Source organism: Bos taurus, chromosome 2 (genome assembly GCF_002263795.3).
Source record: "Bos taurus isolate L1 Dominette 01449 registration number 42190680 breed Hereford chromosome 2, ARS-UCD2.0, whole genome shotgun sequence".
NCBI lineage: Eukaryota > Metazoa > Chordata > Mammalia > Artiodactyla > Bovidae > Bos > Bos taurus.
In genome coordinates this window covers 69,571,329-69,589,540 of record NC_037329.1, presented here as the reverse complement: position 1 = coordinate 69,589,540, position 18,212 = coordinate 69,571,329, and the positions used below count along the sequence as shown (strand labels likewise).

Below are 18,212 nucleotides of genomic sequence, written 5' to 3'. Positions count from 1 at the left end.
GCAGCACTATTTACAATAGCTGGAACATGGAATCCTCCTAGATGCCCATCAACAGATGAACGGATAAAGAAGTTGTGGTACATATACACAATGGAATATTACTCATCCACAGAAAGGAACGCATTTGAGTCAGTTCTGATGAGGTGAATGAACCTAGAACCTGTTATACAGAGTGAAGTGAGTCAGAAAGAGAAATACTGTATTCTAACGCATATATACAAATCTAGAATAATGGTACTGAAGAATTTATTCTCAGGGCAGCAGTGGAGAAACAGACATAGAGAATAGACTTACGGACATGGGGAGAGGAGAGGGTGAGATGTGTGGAAAGAGTAACGTGGAAACTTAAAGTACCATATGTAAAATAGATAGCCAATAGGAATTTCCTGTATGGCTCAGGAAACTCAAACAGGGGCTCTGTGTGAATCTAGATAGATGGCATGGGGCAGGAGATGGGAGGGAGGTTCAAAATGGAGGGGCTATAGGTATACCTATGGCTCATTCATGTTGAGGTTTGACAGAAAACAGAATTCTGTAAAGCAATTATCCTTCAATAAAAAAATGTTTTTTGAATCCTTGCATGTGCTAGAAAGGTAGAAGTTTCAAATTAATAATAGGAGATACTCTCCCTATCCTCACATGATAATTGCAGCCAACTTTGCGATGTGCTGGCTGTGCTGTGGGCACATCATTTGTGTTATCACTGAATCGTCCTGTCAACCCTGGCAGCACACCGTTAATATCCCTGCTGTGCTGTTGGAGAAACTGAGGCAGAAAGGCCGTGCAGATTCCAGTGCTGGAGACCTGGCACCATGACCTCTCAGGGAGCTTACTATCTAGTCAGGCAGTCAAACTAATCCTTATCTGGGAAAATGGGAGGCTGTGCTGAACAATGTAGGAAGAAGCCTGATTTAGTCAAAAAACTGAAGACCGGGACCCTGAATCAGTAATGAGCTCTGCCTTTGGGCCTCAGTCTCCTTATCTGTTCACGACAAGGACTGGGCACATGAGCACTCTGAGCCCTTTCCTGCCAGTGCGCCAGGTTTTACCTCTTCAGCAAAACCTAGCGGCCCTGGAAAACAGGAAAGACCTGCCGTCCCTGGAATACAGGAAAGTAAAGCAGGGTGTGGAAGGTAGAGGGTGGGTGGCAGCCCTGACGTGTGGGGGAGGCGCTGCAGGCCCCTGCAGCAGTGGAGGGCCCCTTCTAGCCTGTGTGCTTTCTAATTTCAGCAGTCACAACTTTAATTTCTTATGTGGAGGTTGATTCTTTTTTTATATATGGAAGATCCTCTCCAGCCTAAGGGCATTGACTGTGTCTGAAGTTTTCCTTGATCTACAGACTGTCCCTTCAGATCAGAATTCATTTGTTGAGTTGATACCTTTTTTACAGTTTTGTCTTTCTTAAAATACGTGATAATTGTTAATGATGTGCTTATTTGTGATTCTGAAATTTTCTGTTATCAGCTGTGTGGATTCTGTATTCATTTTATGCAGCATGCTCCACAGAACTATTTTGGAAGGGGGGCCCTATTGTTTGGTGGGATCAGCCAGTGTAACTGATATTTGGGGTCAGGACACTGTCCCTCCTCCTGAGTCTTGCCAGCTCTCTGGAAGCTGCCTGCCTCTGGGACTCCTGCGCCAGCTCTTGGGTTAAGGGAAGCAGGCTTCACTGCACAGCCCACTGGCTGCTCCTGACACAGACCCCAGTCCTGCCGCCCAGTTCTTCCCACGCCTGCCAGATCCACACGGTGGTCCTCCACTGGCCGGTCTTACCTGCTACCATCTTTCTTGTCCCCAAGGTGCCTGCTCCTGTCATCAAACAGAATCACCTGAACTTCCCAGGACTTGAGAAAGAAGGACTTGCTGCCACTTGTTCTCAGCTAGAACTCTTGGAAGTTCTTTAACTTTTTCTTTTAATAGGTAGCACATTCACATAGTTCAAAATTCAAAAAGTACAAAGGGTGTCCCCCTGTAAGCCAAGCAGCTACTCTATCTAGAGGGTAACCAATCACTTGTGAATCTTTTCAGAAAATTTTTGTGCATATACAAATAACGTGTGGGTTCTTTAATGCATGTGTATACAAGATGTATACATGTATACCTTCCTTGATGCACATTGGAGTAATGGTTTTATGTGTTTTCTTCAACTTACAGTAAATGTTAGAGATCATCATAAAAGAACTGTTTATTCTTTTTTAATAGCAGCTTAATAGTCTATTGTATGGTAGATCTACACAGCTTAAAAATTAAAATCTGAGTTTCCTTAAAGTTTGCTTTTTAAAGTCTCCAGTGACTCAGAGAAAGAAAATGGAGTTTTTCAAGATAGGAGATTTAACCCTGCCCCTGTGAGTAGCCCCAATGGTGGTATCCTGAGATTGAAACCCAGGTCTGTCTCTCATAGCTGCTGCTTTTATTTACTTCTTCCCACTGAGAGGCACCTGCTGTCAGCATTACTTTGGCTTTCCACCCACTTGCTGCTGTGATTTAAAGGTATTGCCAAGGTTTCTTTTACTCACAACCTGTGTCAGGAAGGCTGTGGTTTTGATGTTTCTGTGCTGTCCCTCCAGCCCCATCCTGTTCCCCTTGTCCACCTGTTTTCTCAATGTACGGCCATGTCCAGTGGGCTGGGCCACCTGTTCAGAGAGGGCGCAGATGTGGGCCAGGAAGGAGAATGGAAGCCCTCGCCTCCTGTCCTGGCAAGTCTCCAGCAACGTACCTCCTTCTCTCCCATAGCTCAAGGGTCACAGTGAGAAACTGGACAAAGAGCAGACAGCTCTCGAGAAGATAGAGGCCAAAGCTGATCCGAGGTAGGAGATCTCAACACGTGGTATTTATTTTCTCTGTGAGTGTGGCTGGTGGTTAGAGAATGGGGCTGAGGAGCCCAGGTCATGGCTGCTGGCACTGTTCTGCCGGTTACTTCACCGCTGATCCTGATCCGGGGCTGCCTTCTTCCTCTTCCTCCCACTTCCCCCTGGGTCAGGAGCAGCTATGTTTTGTATTTTGTTTTGTCTGTTTTCTCGTTTTTAAAAAGTAAGTAATACATGCAAGATTCAGAAAGACATACACTGAACAGTCTTCTCCCGCCCCTGCCCCCAGCTACCCAGTCCTCCTCCCTTGGAGTCAACCATGGTTACCAGGTTTTAACAGCACTGATCTTACCCTGTCCTTCAAGAATGAAAATGTTCTTTTTTTGCCAAGACGCTGGGTTTTGGGTTGGTTTTTTTTTTTTTTTAATTGTCTTTAGACAAATTAAATAAAAGCATTTACATTTAAAATTTTAAATGGGAATTAAAATTCCGATTCTATCTGTGCTCTGAGTCTTAAGTAGTTGCTATCATTAAAAATATACAGTAATCTCAAAACACATTGATGTTTCTGCAGTTGATATTTTAATTGTATATTCTGTAACATTTGTTTGAATGTGACCCGATGGACTCAGTTTATAGATGAATAATAATGTCTGTTAAATGGTGGTCATTATCATTGGTGGGCAGCCTATTAGACACTCTTGGGAGAGACAAAGGAAATTAAGAAAAAAGTTCCTTTTTTTCTGGGGTCTTGGTTTTAAACTGTGATTCATAAAATCATAGTGATTTGTTGAAGTCAGTTGTTTTTTGGTCTTTTCAGCATCCTGCAGAACTTGAGAGCCCTTGTAGCCATGAATGAAAATCTGAAAAGTCAGGAACAGGAGTTTAAAGCACATTGTCGAGTAAGTGTTGCTTGGTGTCATCAGATGTTAACAAAGATTCTCATACAATCTCCTGCTTTCCCTCCCCTTGTGCTGCTGTGGGTCCTATCCAGGTGTGATAGGAAGAGGAGGTTCACCAGGCAGGTATGTGGTAGTGTGCATGAGGAGTAAGGTGCTATGATGTGATCAGAGGACACCAGGAATGACTTGGATGAGTAACTCTGTGTGCCAAACCCCAAACTGAGAGCACAGTCTAACAAACAGTGTTTTCTAATTTACAAATGTATTTAAAAGAAAAGTCTACAAAAGGAGTAGTATCTTAAGAAACTAGGGCTGCCCTAAAATCCTAACATGTCTCTGTGTCACTTGGTCCAATAGTGGGAGTGATGTGTGCACAGGTGACATGTGGGAGACAGGAAAAGAGGGCTGAGTTCTGTGCATCTAGGGGGAGAGAGGCTCCTGTGGTGTAGGAGCCCTCTAGAAGCTATATCTGACTTAAGCAGATGAGGGTGACAAGTGGAGGAGGGCTGGATGAGGCAGGGCTCCAGGCTGGAAGGTCCCAGGAAAGGTGGAGAAGAGCTGAAAAAGAGAAGGAGGCTTGGGACTGACTCTAAGCCACTCATTCATCCCATGTCCCAGTGATTACTGCGAGCCTCATCTGCCCTTAGGGAAGAAAGACCCCTTCTGACTGAGATACTGCTGCCTCTACCCTCCTAAGAAGACGTTCCCAGGCTGAAAATCAGGGGCCTGGGGGGCTAGTTCTTTATGGACTTCTTGTCCCCACATAAACTCACAAATGTGAAAATAAGACTCTGCTGCTGCTGCTTCTGCTAAGTCGCCTCAGTTGTGTCCGACTCTGTGCGACCCCATAGACGGCAGCCCAACAGGCTCCCCCGTCCCTGGGATTCTCCAGGCAAGAACACTGGAGTGGGTTGCTATTTCCTTCTCCAATGCATGAAAGTGAAAAGTGAAAGTGAAGTCGCTCAGTGGTGTCCGACTCTTTGCGACCCATGGACTGCAGCCTACCAGGCTCCTCCGTCCATGGGATTTTCCAGGCAAGAGTACTGGAGTGGGATGCCATCACCTTCTCCAAAATAAGACTTGAGATCAAGGTAAATCGTTACATAGAGTTACTAGCCTGTCCAGATCTTGTAAATGTTCATATTACTTTTAAAGGAGGAGATGGCACGGCTGCAGCAGGAAATCGAAAGCCTGAAGGCTGAGAGGGCGCCAGGCAGAGATGAAAAGGTACGGGCTGTGGAGGGGTGCTCCAGACTGCTGGGGGCTTTGTGACGTCCACCATGAAAGGGTTTCTAGAGGACTCTCCAGCAGAGTCTGGTGCTGAAAGGGACCAGACTTTTCCTCAGCCTTGTCCTCTGAACACTCATTTCTCAAGTGGTTTTTGTCAATATGTGTCCCTGAACTTTGTCTTCTTTTTGTGGGTTAAAGCAGCTCTGAGTGTGGACAGCAGCAAGCCCGGGGCACGCATTAGCCGGTTTACAAGCCCGGCTGCCCCCCCCCTAGGGATGGATGTTTCTGGGAACTCCTGAGCTCTGGTCCCATTTGTCCCATTTACCTCTCGACTGTGTGCCAGTTTGCCGATTTCACCCTGCACTCCTGCCCCAGGACGTGGATGCTGCGGAGAGCAGCTCACTCGAGATGTGAGGTTGGGGCTCTGGTCACCTGGGAGCATACCTGGCTCAGAACACGCCCCACTGGCTCTCTGAACAGAGGCCTTGATCTTCCGAGGAACTGGTGTGGACGAAATAAAGTGTTTCTCTCACCAAATGAGACTGTAGGGATCACTGGTTTGTTTTCCCTTCTCATACTCCATTCAAAGCTTCTTTGCTGAGGCTCTCTGTGCTTAGGTCAGGGTATGGCCTCAGACCTCATTGACTGTACCCCCTTGCTTGGGGAAATGGGGAACTTGGGGCTCCGGGAAGGGAGGGGACTGGTCCAAGCAGCCAGGGCCTTCTGCCAGGGCTGGGCGTGGGCCTGTATGGACACTGCCCCGCTCATCAGGGAGACAGGCCACAGAGGTGCTGCCTCCCTATCGTGACAGGTTCTGTCACTTCAGCCACAGCCATGAGGACTGGTGCAGCAACAGCAGAGTATGGCTGGGCAGTGGGTGGTGAATTGGGACCACCCCATAGTGGGACCACCCCAACTTTCCAGTTGTTTCCAACACTGAAACTCTGAGTTCAGCTCAGCCAGCCTCTGGGTTTGTATAGAATTCAGACTTTAAGGGCGGCATTTCTCTTCTTAGCCATAACACCTTGCTAGAGGGATTGACTCGCATTCAGAAACAGAGTTTAGCTTGTTAATGTGACTTATGGACTTTTCAGAACAGTTTAAAATCTAGGGCTCATGTACGGGCTGTTCCCTGTTCAGACATGATCAGCAAACTGGCGGCCCACCCTTTCCTACTTCTGGACCCTCAGCTTCTTTGCTCAGAGATGATGTTTTCTTTTTTTTTTTTTTCCACTTTTCCTCATTGCAGACCCTCTCTGGGGGAGAGTCACATGGTGCCTTAACCTCTGCGATGACGCACAATGTAAGTACCTGCCCATTCTCAGGACCAGTACTGTCCCCTGTGGGCATGGTGACCAGCTTTGTGTCTTCAATAGCTTCTCACACCGCTTTCCATCATCTCTGTGGCCACCTCCTCGTCTGCGGGCTCTCAGGGCCTGGCTCCATCTTGCACACCTGCCCCTCAGGTGGAGCACAGCTTCCCTGTGGACAGCCCAGAGGCTCTGCACCTGGCTCAGGCATTCCATCTCCACCCTGGCCTCTGAGCTGGGAAGGGGAAAGCCCTGTAAGGGCCGCACCTGCCAGGCTGTTTGAGGGGCGGGCAGTGCACAGGGAGAGAGCTCTGTCTATGGTCCTGCGTTCCGAGGTCAGGGAGTGTTAAAGGGCCACTAGTGAATATTGTCAACCTTTTGGGCCAGTTCCACTCTGGTCCTCAGAGTCAATATATAAGTGAAAGGACATAGCTGTGTTCCAATAAAACTTTATTTATGGAACTAGGCACAGAGGGAGGTTCAGGGGGGAGGGGATATGTGTATACTTGTGGCTGATTCATGTTGAGGTTTGACAGAAAACAACAAAATTCTGTGGAGCAGTTGTCCTTCAATGAAAAAATTAATAAAAAAAAAACTAGGCACAGGCAAATTTGGCTCAAGGGCTGTTGGATTTAGCCGTTGGGCTGTGGTTTGCCAACCCCTGTTCTGAGTTAAAGGAGTGCTTCCAGGAGAAAGGAACAGAAAAGGAAGAGGAGGAGGAAGGGAAACACAGGAAAGCCTCTACCATTCACCTCCTTTAGGTTCCTCTTCCCTTCGTGCCCTCCGAGGCTCCCAGAGAGGGAACTTTAGGACTCCCACAGTGAAGGCTGTTGGGGTGTGCCTGCAGCTGAGCCCCATGGAGGAGCTGGTGGGGGTGTGTGTGTCTAAAAACACAGGGGGAGAGGGGCACCTCTGACGCCTTTGTAGCTTCCTCTAGCACAGTGAGCCATCCAGCCACATCTCTTACCTCACTGGGTTCAGTGAGGGGCTGGTTTCTGTCTTTTAATACTGTCCAAAAGGCCTTTCTGCAGTGGTGGAAGTGTTCTCGATCTGTGCTCTAACCAATATGATGGCCACTAGCTGTGTATGGTTGCTGAGCATCTGGAGGTTGGCTAGGACAATTGAGAAATTGATCTTTTTCAATTTTAGATAATATGAATTTAAATAGCCACATGTGCCTGGTGGCATCACATTGGACATTGCAGCTCTAAACAGAAACATAAGCAAGCCAGCATCATCTAATACAGCAACATAGAACTGCAGGCCCTTTAAATATCAGCTATCTCCTCCTCATGGTTTTTTTGTTAAGGGAAGGAAGGGCACGTGGATTTGGGGGATCCTTCACTTAAGAACCCTGGATTCAGCCTGGGTCCCAGAAGAAGAAAGAGTTGTTACAAAGTGATGTGAAAGAGTGTCAAGGGTCTCACAGGATGAGGACTCAACACTGAACTCAGCCATTTCAAAAAAGAAATTTGGAGCCTCACAGTGAAGGAGATATATAAAAACTGTTCAACTTCAAAAGATTTCATCAAAAAAATAAAAATTTGCAGATAATTGTGAGGGTTTTTTCCAATTTCAGGAAGACCTAGACAGACGGTATAACATGGAGAAAGAGAAACTTTACAAGATCCGTCTACTACAGGTGAGTAAAAGCAAGCTGATAAATCCATCTGACTAGCTTTGCGTGTCCTATAGCAGAACAAGAGCATCTCAGTATCTAAGAGCCAGAGAGACTCAGTTATAAGGCTACTATTTGCTCTTCTGTCTGGAGTGTAACTCTGGATTGAGGTGTTGGTTATAATACCTCACATTGGTCTGTTATTTCACCAACATCTCACTTGACTTGATCATCACCTTTGCTGGAGAGTAGCTGTCAGCCTCATTTTCTGTATGAAGAAATTGACTCAAATCTGTTAAGTGCAAGCCGCTAGAAAGTGCCGGAGGCAGGATTCAAGGTTCTTGTCAAGCACTTTTCTTCAAAAATTAAGTGCCCATTTTAGCTGTTAGTTGATAACCTGGGGTGGTCAGGGGGTATATTGGGGCAGCGGGGGTGAGAAGGCTGTCAGATATGGGAAAGTAAGCTTCACAGTTGGCTTTAAATTCATGTAGAGTCAAAATTGTATTGTAAAATCTCTTCCGTTGCCTGATTCTGGCTCATGGACACTTAAAAGCCAAGAGTTAACTTGTGTTGCACTTTGACCCGGAACTTCTCTCTGCTCTCTGGAAAAGGAATGCCAGGTTCTGGTGGGAGTAGCCAAGGGCTGCAGGCGTCAGTGCTGAAGCCTGGGCCACAGCTGGCTCAATGAGGGTGAATGGAAGTAAACTGACGGCCGAGAGGCTGAGCAGCTGTATCCATGGAACTTGGGATGGGTTAGAGAAAAAAGCAGAGTCAAAGATGGTGGAGAATTTCCAACTTGGGCATTAGCATGGATCCTTGTGTTATTCATTGAGAAAAAGCCTAAAGGAGAAAGGATAGGGCTGAAGGGAATGGGATGGTGAAGGGAAATGTTCATGAAATTTCTGTGGGGCTTTTAAAGGTTAGGGTACTCCACCAAGTAGGAATAATCTGGGCTGGAGGTCTGGGGGTCAGCACTGTGTAGGTGGTAATCGAGGCTGTGAAGAGGGGAAGAAAGACTCCACCAGTGAGGCTTGAGACCAAGCAGGCAGCTCAAGGCCCAGGGAAAACAGGAGTCTGAGGTCTCCTGGCAGCTGAGCAGAGGGCTCAGTGGAAAGAAGGTTCAGTGTTGCCAGAAGTCAAGAGAGCTGGAGGCTGAAAATTGCCACAGGTGCACAGAGAAGGTCTGTGTGACCTTGGCGAGAGTATTTCCAGTGGATGTTTGGAGCAGCCAGCGGCAGTGGGTTGAAGGGGAGGGGAGTCAAGACGTCAGAGCCATTTGAGTACTTGGTTTTGCGGTTTCCTTTTTTCTTTCTTTGTTTTCTGGCTGTCCTGGGTCTTCATGGGGGTGCATGGGCTCTAGTTGCAGTTCAAGGGCTTGATTGCCCCACGGCTTGTGGGTCTTAGTTCCCCAACCCGGAATCAAAGCCACATCCCTTGTATTGGAAGGTGGATTCTTAAGGACTGGGCCACAGAGAAGTCCCTGATCAGGGTTTAAGGAAGGGCCTTAAAGGGATGAGGGACTTCAGCATATTTAAATGCCAGTAAAAAGAAACCAGTAGAAAAGGAGAGGTTAAAGATGCAGTGAAAAGAATGAATGATTGTATCTATAGATTCCTGGAGGGGGGGTGGGCGGGGAAGCATAGGCGTCAGAGCCCAAGCACCTATGGGGAGTATAGCCTTGGCCAAAAGGAGAAATAGATCTGTCCCTCTACTCTAGCTCAAGCCACAGACCTGATTTTGGTTTGGTCACCAGAGCTCATAGTGGGTTTTGCACTGGGAAGGGTTTTGCATGCAAATGAGTTAGAGGTCCCCATCTGCCACTGTGATAAAGTAGCTGGGAGAGGGAGGGACAGGGAGGCTCAGGAGAGGGCAACATTGAGACTGTGAATGTGTCGGGGAGCTGGACAGCCTTCTCCAGTGCTGCCCACAGGAAATTCCCCGCCTCGGAGCCCGAGATCTCCCCTGCACCCTCACGGCTCTGCCTCCCAGATGCAATCAGGAAAAGTTAGACTAATAGAGCCCAGTTCATTTCATGGGAGGGGGCAAATGCCATAAAGATGCTTTAGGAGCTTTTCAGGCAGGCTTGGGGATTTGGAAGTTGTATGGAGCAGCAGGGTGGCATCAGTCTCTCATCATCTGGGAAGCGCTTCTGGTCCCCACCTGGCTCTGGGGAATCAGCTGCTCCAGAGTCCTTGGGGGTCTGGTGGGCTGGCCGGGGGTACCGTCCCATTCAGAGTCTTCCTTCTGGACCTGTTAATTTGATGCCTTCTGTGGCTCCAGTTTAGGGGCTTCTCAGGTGATGCTAGTGGTAAAGAACCCGTCTGCCAGTGCAGGAGACTCAGAGATGCGGGTTCGATTCCTGGCTTGGGAAGATCCCCTAGAGGAGGGCATGGCAACCCACTCCAGTAGTCTTGCCTGGAGAATCCCAAGGATAGAGGAGTCTGGGGGGATACAGTCCACAGGGTTGCAAAGAGTCAGACACAACTGAAGCAACTTAGCACACATGTACACTGGTGGCTCCAGTTCACAGCCACGCCTTCTCTCTGTGTTGCCAGGTGGGAGTCAGAGTCGGAGTCAGCTGGTGGTGTGTGCCTGCATTCCAGGGCTGGTTTGCAGGCACAGGGTGAGTGGGGGCAATATTTTGTGCGAACAAATAAGGCCTTTCATCAAATAGTGTTGTCTCCCCATCTCTTTTGCATTTAGGCTCGAAGAAATCGAGAAATAGCAATTTTGCATCGCAAGATTGATGAAGTGCCCAGCCGAGCCGAGCTAATACAGTATCAGAAGAGATTTATTGAACTCTACCGCCAGAGTAGGTGCATCGACCACACACTCTCCTGAGGCTGGCCCTGGGAGGGGCAGGGGACGAGGGGCTCTGACCCACTGTAGCGTGGTGTTGCTGTCCATGGAAGCCAGCCCTGGAAAGGGCTTTAGCTCATCATCAGGCCCACTCATTCCACATAGCCCAGAATCCCAAGCACAGCACTGTGGAGCCCTGGCTCCCTCTCCCTGGACAGATGGCTTAAGCTGATTGAGCTCTTGGAATAATGCTTTCAGCCCACCCTCATCTGCATCAGCCATCGGGCTCCACTTTCCAACTTCACATGGAACTTTGTGACCCCAGCATCTCTAGATCAGTCCTCACTCATTGTCCTTCTTCTCTGTGAACCTTCTTCTCATGTGATCCTTGCCTTTAACAGCATCGTGTTCATTCAAGACTGGGTATCCCTCAACCTAAATCAGGGATCACGTCTCATCAGGTTCAGAGTGACCCTCAAGGCTGTCACTGCCTTTTTCTTCACAGTGCTTCTGCCGTATCTCTTCTTCCTTGTATCATAACCCAGTAACCATTCACTGGTCTTCAGCTGCTTCTCTGAATCCCTCTCATCCACCCATCTAGTTGTATCACTTCTCTCCTGTGACAAACCCTCACAAGCTCCCTAGACTGGAGGAAAGCTCTCTCATTCTATCCAGGATCCTCCCCAGTCTAGGTGGCCTGCCAGTGGGCCTCTTTCCTGCTCTCAGCCCTCTTCCTCCCCAGTCCACACACTGCTGTTCAGCACACCATGAACTTTGACATCCTAGGCCTTGACTCCTCCTGTTACCTGCACCTGGACCCTTTCTCCATTCTGTTAGACAAAGCCCTTCAAGGACCTCCTCACTTACCCTCAGTAAACAGGACCTAGACCGTCACCCCTTCCTTAGGCTCCACTCTTGCTTGTCTCCTGGGTACCTCAGACTTGGCAGGTACAAGACTTTGCCTCCCTCCCATCTTTCTCCTCACTCACTGTGATTGCTCTCGAGCCCAGCTAGACCCCTGTCTTCTCTGACTCATGCTGCTCTGCCAATTCTGTTTCTGAATAGTATCATGTCTGTTTCTTCTGGAGTCCTGCTATAGCTGCCTTCTCCTCACTCCTGCCTGAAGAGCTCTTTCTCACATAAGTTTCATCATTTTACACTCTTGCTTTAAAAGCCTTAATATTTCATAGCTCCCCATAACTGGATGGACAGTCTTCAGAATCCTGATCAGAGTCCTGCCTCGTCTGGGCCAGCTGGGCCTCTGCAGTCCCTGTGTCCCTCACCCCTGTGAGCTGGTCTGCGGGTCCAGGAGGCCAGGGCCCTCAGTTCCCACTTGGGAAACTCCCAGGCTTCTCTAAAATACACCTAGTTTTCCCTTGAGATGTTGACCTCTCAGCCATCCTTCCTAGTTCTAGCTGGAGCACTGTCCCTACTCAGAGCATACGTGCTTCCTTTTATGTTTTACCCCCCACCCAGATGTTTTAGTCCTCACATTTAATTCAGATGATCAGGGTAGGTGTCAACAATGGTAGTTTCTCAGCAGAAAATAGTTTCTTCCCTAAGTTAAATCTTTCCCCTTAAGCACGGGGTTTACAAAAGTGAGCCGACTATGGCTCCTGCTCATGAGGAGCCTGGAAAGGGAGGGAGCCACACAGACAGGAAGAGCTGGCATGGGGCTGCTTCACCCCTGCCCCCTTTCTCCTGGGACCCTCACTTGGAGGAATTCAGAGAAATGCCCTATCCTGCACGCTGGCAGGGAGCTTCCTCTAGCTCCTGTCCTGGCAGGGCTATCATGGCTGCCACATGCTGCCAGCCTGCAGCAGCCCCGCACACACGGCCTCTGTGCACCATGGATGGGGCTTCCGCGCAAATGAAAGTGAGCGCCAGCCCGGCAGGTCCCAGTCCTGCAGCATCTCAGCAGGGAGAGGGCACTTGGGATCATTGACACATTTTCTCACCCATGTGCTTGCTGATTTCTCTGCATTTACAGTTTCGGCAGTGCACAAAGAAACCAAGCAGTTCTTCACTTTATATAATACCCTGGATGACAAAAAGGTTTATTTGGAAAAAGAGGTAAGAGCCTTTATAGAAAGAAGATAACATAGATGAGTGTGTGTCACGTGCCCAGTGCTGGGTACAAGGTCAGAAAGTGCACAATTCCTTGGGGCTGTCACCGTGCAGAGTGGGCAGCGGTTGTATGGTGCCCTGCGAGAGGCACCATCCTGAAAAGAAACATCCTGGAAGCACAAGAGGTCCATATGGAGAAGGGCCTGGAGTTGGTGAAAGTTGAGTTTGAGCTTTAAATGAAGGAAGGAACCAACTAAAGGAAATGGGGAAGGTGGGCCGTCAGAGCTGACCTGGGGAAATGGCTGTTTAGTCGTCAGCGTCAGACAGAGGCATGAACTGAAAGAACTGCTTTCACTTGTACAGTCGAGAGCAGGAGTGGCAGGGATGACCGTGAGCAGCTGCTCCATATTGCTCCGACTCTCACTCAGGTCAGATCTGCTGGTGACTCGGAGCTCTCTCCGTGGAAAGCAGCGGCTCGGGGCGGGTGTGCAGCTGTATTCAGAAACAAGCAATGGCGTCTTCACAGCTGCAGCATGCAGCACAGTGTGGTGGCGGGGGTGGGCGCTCTGGAGTCATTGGGTTTGGGTTTTAGTCTGACCTCCTCACCCTCACCACATATCCTACAGTGATATAGAATGAATGAGACAGTGTCCCTGAAGTTCCTAGCACACAGTGATATGTATTAGTTCCTGCCTACCCCTCACCTTGAGGGTGACAGAATCTTTTTTTATTTCGTTGTCATCCTACAACCTGCACTAATTACCACTTTAATAAGAATACTATTACAGATGTATCTTTTACCTGAACACAAATGGAAGCCTCTGTGCCTATTGTTATCCTGACTACCTATTTTTTATTTTGGGGTTTTTTTATTTATTGAAGGATAATTACTTTACAATATTGTGTTGGTTTCTGCCATTCATCAGCATAGTCAGCCATAGGTGGACATGAGTCCCCTCCTTCTTGACCCTCCCTCCCACCTCCCACTCCATCCCACCCCTCTAGGTTGTTCCATAGCCCCAGTTTGAGTTCCCTATTGACTACCTATTTTTGTCAGTCAAACCAGATCAATCTCTCTCCTCTAAGAGGCACTCCTTGAGGAGGGGTTGGGTTCTGTTTTCTCTGTATCCATGGCCTTGCACAGTGATAGACACATAACAAACATTTGATCAGTGTTTGAACAGATGAGTCCATTGAGAGGGTTTTCATCAGACCTGGGGGATCGCTTTGCTGCACACCCTGACTTGGGGGTCTTCCCACCTGGTAAGGGGAAGACTTGTCCCCTAACTCAGGGACAGGCCAGCTCCTTGTGAGAAAACCTTAAACTCCATTGACTTCCCTTCATTAGCAGTGTTTAAGGTTATTGCATTCCTTTAGGAGTGTGCAGGGTGGTGGTGGCTTTTTAATTCCAAGCCATATTAATGCAGTTAGAACTTTTCATTTGGGTAGTTTGTACATTTTATTCCAAATCTATTTATACTTGTGATATTTTAGCTTTCAACATGCTTGTGGAGTCGAGGACAAGAATATCATCTCCATGTTTCAGAGTGTGAGCCTGAGTCCAAGTATAGTAAATGCTTAGTTTTGGGCTCACAAGCAAGGTCAGTGACAGAGCTGGAAAGACAACCCAGGTTTCTAAACTCCAGACTCAGAGCCCTGCCCTGGGCTGTCATCAGGGCAGATAAAGGGTCTTGGGTGCAGGCCATGGCATTTCCATGGGGGAGGGACCTTGAATGGGGCACGTACCCGTGGAGGCTCTCAGAGCTGCCTGGCAGCAGACACATTGGCAGAAACTCTGTGGGAAGGAGTAGGGTGGGCACAGTGTTCTCACCTTCCCTCCCCCACTGACTCTCCACTGGGCTGATGGCCCTGAAAATGAAGTTCAGTGTTTGGTGAGATCGAAAGGACAGTGGTGCAGCTTCCCCAAGGAGCCCTAATGTTGGCCTAGATGTGTCTCAGCTGGGGTTTAGGTCCCATCATGGAGCCCTCCTCCTATGCTACCAAGGTCTTGCTTGTTACAGCTGGAGGCTCTGGGGAAACTGTGAGGCTGAGAACACATTGCTCTTGTCTTTGTGTTACTTTTCATCTGCATGAACAAGGTGTGTTCCTTGCAGAAGCACTATCCAGAGACAGGCGGCAGGCTTTCAGTGGCTGGGGTGGCACAGGCATCTTTCGGCCTTTGCTTATTGTTCTTGTTCTTCCTTCCTCCCCAGATCAGCCTGCTGAACTCCATTCATGAGAACTTCTCACAGTAAGTGCTGTCCGTTCTCTTCCAGTCAGTATCCGTGTGCCCTACATGGCGTCGGCTCACCTCCGTTTTGCAGCAAGGCTCAGTGCCCAGGCTGGGATTCTTACACTTCCACCCCTGTTGCTGTGTGCAGATGTATCTTGGTTTATGCAGACCTTGAGTTCTTACAAAAACATAGTGATATTACAGCAAATTTTAAAAACATCAAGGAACAGCTTAGGGGGAAAGTTAGCTTTCAAATAATTTGACTATGCCTAACTACTATAATGTCTTTGTAGCTTACTTTTGTCCTACTAAGATTAGATTAATAACATTTGTTTTTGCAAACATAGAGATGCTTTAAAATTTAGATAATTTAGATAATAACGACTGGCCTTCCAGTCGTTAGGACTCCGCTCTTTCACCATGGAGGGCCTGGATTCAATCATTGGTTAGAGAAAAAAGTAAATTAAAAAATAAAATATAGGTAATAAAATAATCTATATTTTTTTAAATAGTTTTCAAATTTGGTGGTAGATTTTAAGTCATGTGCATACTCTAAATTACTGTGTTCAAATATAAATATTTTCTCTAAAAACTGAAGAGCAAAGCCCACCTCTACTCAAATCATACCAGCCCTCAAAGATGACCATTCCCTTGTCTGCCATCCAGGCAGCCCCAGGCTAGTTGTCTGTCCCGAAGACTTCATCCAGGCAGCCCCAGGCTGGCTGGCTGTCCAGAAGACTTCCTCTCTTACCAGCATGGACTCTGCTATGACCAGCAGCTAAGATCTTAATGGATTACAAGCTCTGGACTTCAAGTTTCACTTCTAATTGAAAACAAACAGCTCCATTTAATATTCAGATTCAGTTAGGGACTTACAGCCTTGTGACATTTCTAAAAATGATGCCTTCATCTGTATCTCCTGATCACTGAGAGAAGCTAGGTTGGAGTGTTTTTGTGGAAGTTCTGCTGTCTCTTGGCCCATCCTTTGAAAGATTTCTTCTCATCCTTGTATCGTGTGCTCTGATCCTTCTCGTGTCAGTCCCTCTGCAGGACTGGAAGTGAACAGGCATGTTTTAGGTCATCACTTGTTTAGCTGCTGCTCCTGGAAACAGGACCAGGTTTACCAGCCTGGTTTTAGGAAAATCTCAGAAAATGTCTCCCAATCTTGAACAGTGCCTTTTTTTAAAAAAGTCTTTATTGAATTTGTTACAATATTGCTTCTGTTATTTATGTTCTAGTTTTTTGGCATGGGGGATCTTAGCTTCCCAACCAGGGATCAGACTCAACTCACTGCATTGGAAGGTGAAGTCTTAACCACTGGACAGCCAGTGCCTTGATCAGTGCCTCTAAATCTTCAGATTTTTAAAAACTAAGTGAAATTTATTCCTTAAGCAGTACCTGTCACCATTCAAAAATTTTTTTAAATTGTTAATTTCAGTCACATTTTATTTATGAAAGTACCTATTAGTAAGAAAAATTGTAGAGAGGGTTGGGGGAAAAACAGATTAATATTCATTTATCAGACCAAGCTAATTTTCATGCCTTGCTCACTGTTTAAAATCTCTGGCTGCCTGGGATCACAGGGGCCCCATGAGTCCTTCCGGCCTTGCAGAGGCCTGTCTGCCTCCTGGGGCATTATCTGGACTAACTCCTCGATTCCTCCCCTTTTCTTGAATCCTGTTTGCTGGTCATACCTCTGCTGGTCTGTCTTTCAGAGCCATGGCCTCCCCTGCTTCCCGGGACCAGTTTTTACGTCAGATGGAACAGATTGTAGAAGGAATTAAGCAAAGTCGAATGAAGGTCAGATTGCTTTTTTTCTGTAATGTGGCCAGAGTTTTACACTGGTGATGGGAGAAGGCCCTGGGGAAAGCAGGTCTCTTCCAGTTGTCCTGGGGATGTGCTCTCAATTCTGAAGACACATCTTCAGTGTCTCTACAAGGGGTCCCACTAAGGTCTCAGACCCTACCATGGGCAGGCCAGCTCCATAGGCTGCCTGCATCGGTCGTTAAGACTCTTAGCAACAGCTCTGTGGATGTAATACCTACCGAGTGTCAAGCACTGGGCTCATCCTCCCAGAAGCCCTCTTAAGTGAGTGTGTTCCCCCCGTTTCACAGATGAGGAAGCTGACTTTCACCAGCAGGCCTTCTCTCTTGCCCAGAATCAAGTCCTCACTGGCTCTCCGATTCCTGACATTCTGCCATCAGGGATCCATTCCTTACACCTCAAGAGCATTTTAGTCTCTAGGAGTTCCCTATAAAAATGCACGTAATTGTTGAATTCTGCCAAAGTGAGAGGATACTGAGCCTCATAAGAGAAAATAGGAACTGAAAGGGATGTGAGGGCTCCAGAGATCGCTTTGCAGAGAGTCGTCCAGGCTAGGGGCAGCGTGAGTATTTCTGCACTCTGGCTCCTCGCATGCACACTTTGTCAGGAGAAAAGAAAACTTGCTGATGGTCTGGAAGCCAGACATGCAGCCATAGGCTCCCACTACCGCAGCAGACGAATAAATAAATCCTAACTAACACTTCCAATGTCTCTTGCTTTTGGTCCTACTTTAGAAATGTGTCTAAAGTAGGCCCTCGGGCATGGCAGTGAAACCTTCTGGGGACAAAGGGCATCTCCTTTCACAGTCCTGGGATGGAGTAGTCCAGAGAGCATGGCCTGAATGTAAATACATGAGAGAATTGCCTTAGGACCTGTCCTAAAAATCCACTCCTTCAAGCTGCCTATAATCCCATCTCACCAGAGAAGGACTGCAGACAAAAGCTTGCCATGTCCCTTTCCCTCTAGCAAAATATTCATCTCCTTATTAAGGATGTCAGCAAAATCATGTCAGAAGAGAAAAAAAAAGTGTCACTGGTGACAAGACTATTCAGCCACAAAAATGAGGGCAAAGTGAGACAGCAGCTGTCCATGTGTGGGGCCACTTACCCAGGGCAGGGAGACTGTCTTGCAGGAGAGAGTGGAGTCCCTTCTTGATGATCTGGGGTTAGAGGGAGGTGGGGAGCAGAAAACCTGGCCAACCACAGGCCTGTAACAACCCAGCCTCAGTGCAGGGACTTTCCACTCACTATGCTCATCCTCGGGGAGGTAGTCTTGCTCATAGTAAAGAACAAGAGGAAGTTATTGGGTTTTTTCCCCACTTTGGCTTCCCTTTCTGTTACTATCTGAAGCATTCCCTGGGAAGGAAATGGGCCTGACACCTTCATTCCCTCCATTCTGCCCTAAGCTTCATGATGAAGGCAC

At 47.7% G+C, this 18,212-nt stretch overlaps 1 protein-coding gene across 2 annotated transcripts in view; it reads left to right on the top strand.

The window, feature by feature from the left end:
- The window catches only part of CCDC93 (coiled-coil domain containing 93), a 103,196-nt gene that overhangs the window by 74,886 nt on the left and 10,098 nt on the right, over positions 1-18,212 (top strand). For both annotated transcript variants that reach the window (XM_005202545.5, NM_001098468.1), the window contains 9 exon segments: positions 2,734-2,807; positions 3,628-3,709; positions 4,865-4,936; positions 6,189-6,242; positions 7,829-7,891; positions 10,571-10,679; positions 12,657-12,739; positions 14,947-14,984; positions 16,682-16,766. In XM_005202545.5, coding sequence (XP_005202602.2) covers positions 2,734-2,807; positions 3,628-3,709; positions 4,865-4,936; positions 6,189-6,242; positions 7,829-7,891; positions 10,571-10,679; positions 12,657-12,739; positions 14,947-14,984; positions 16,682-16,766 — 660 coding nt within the window.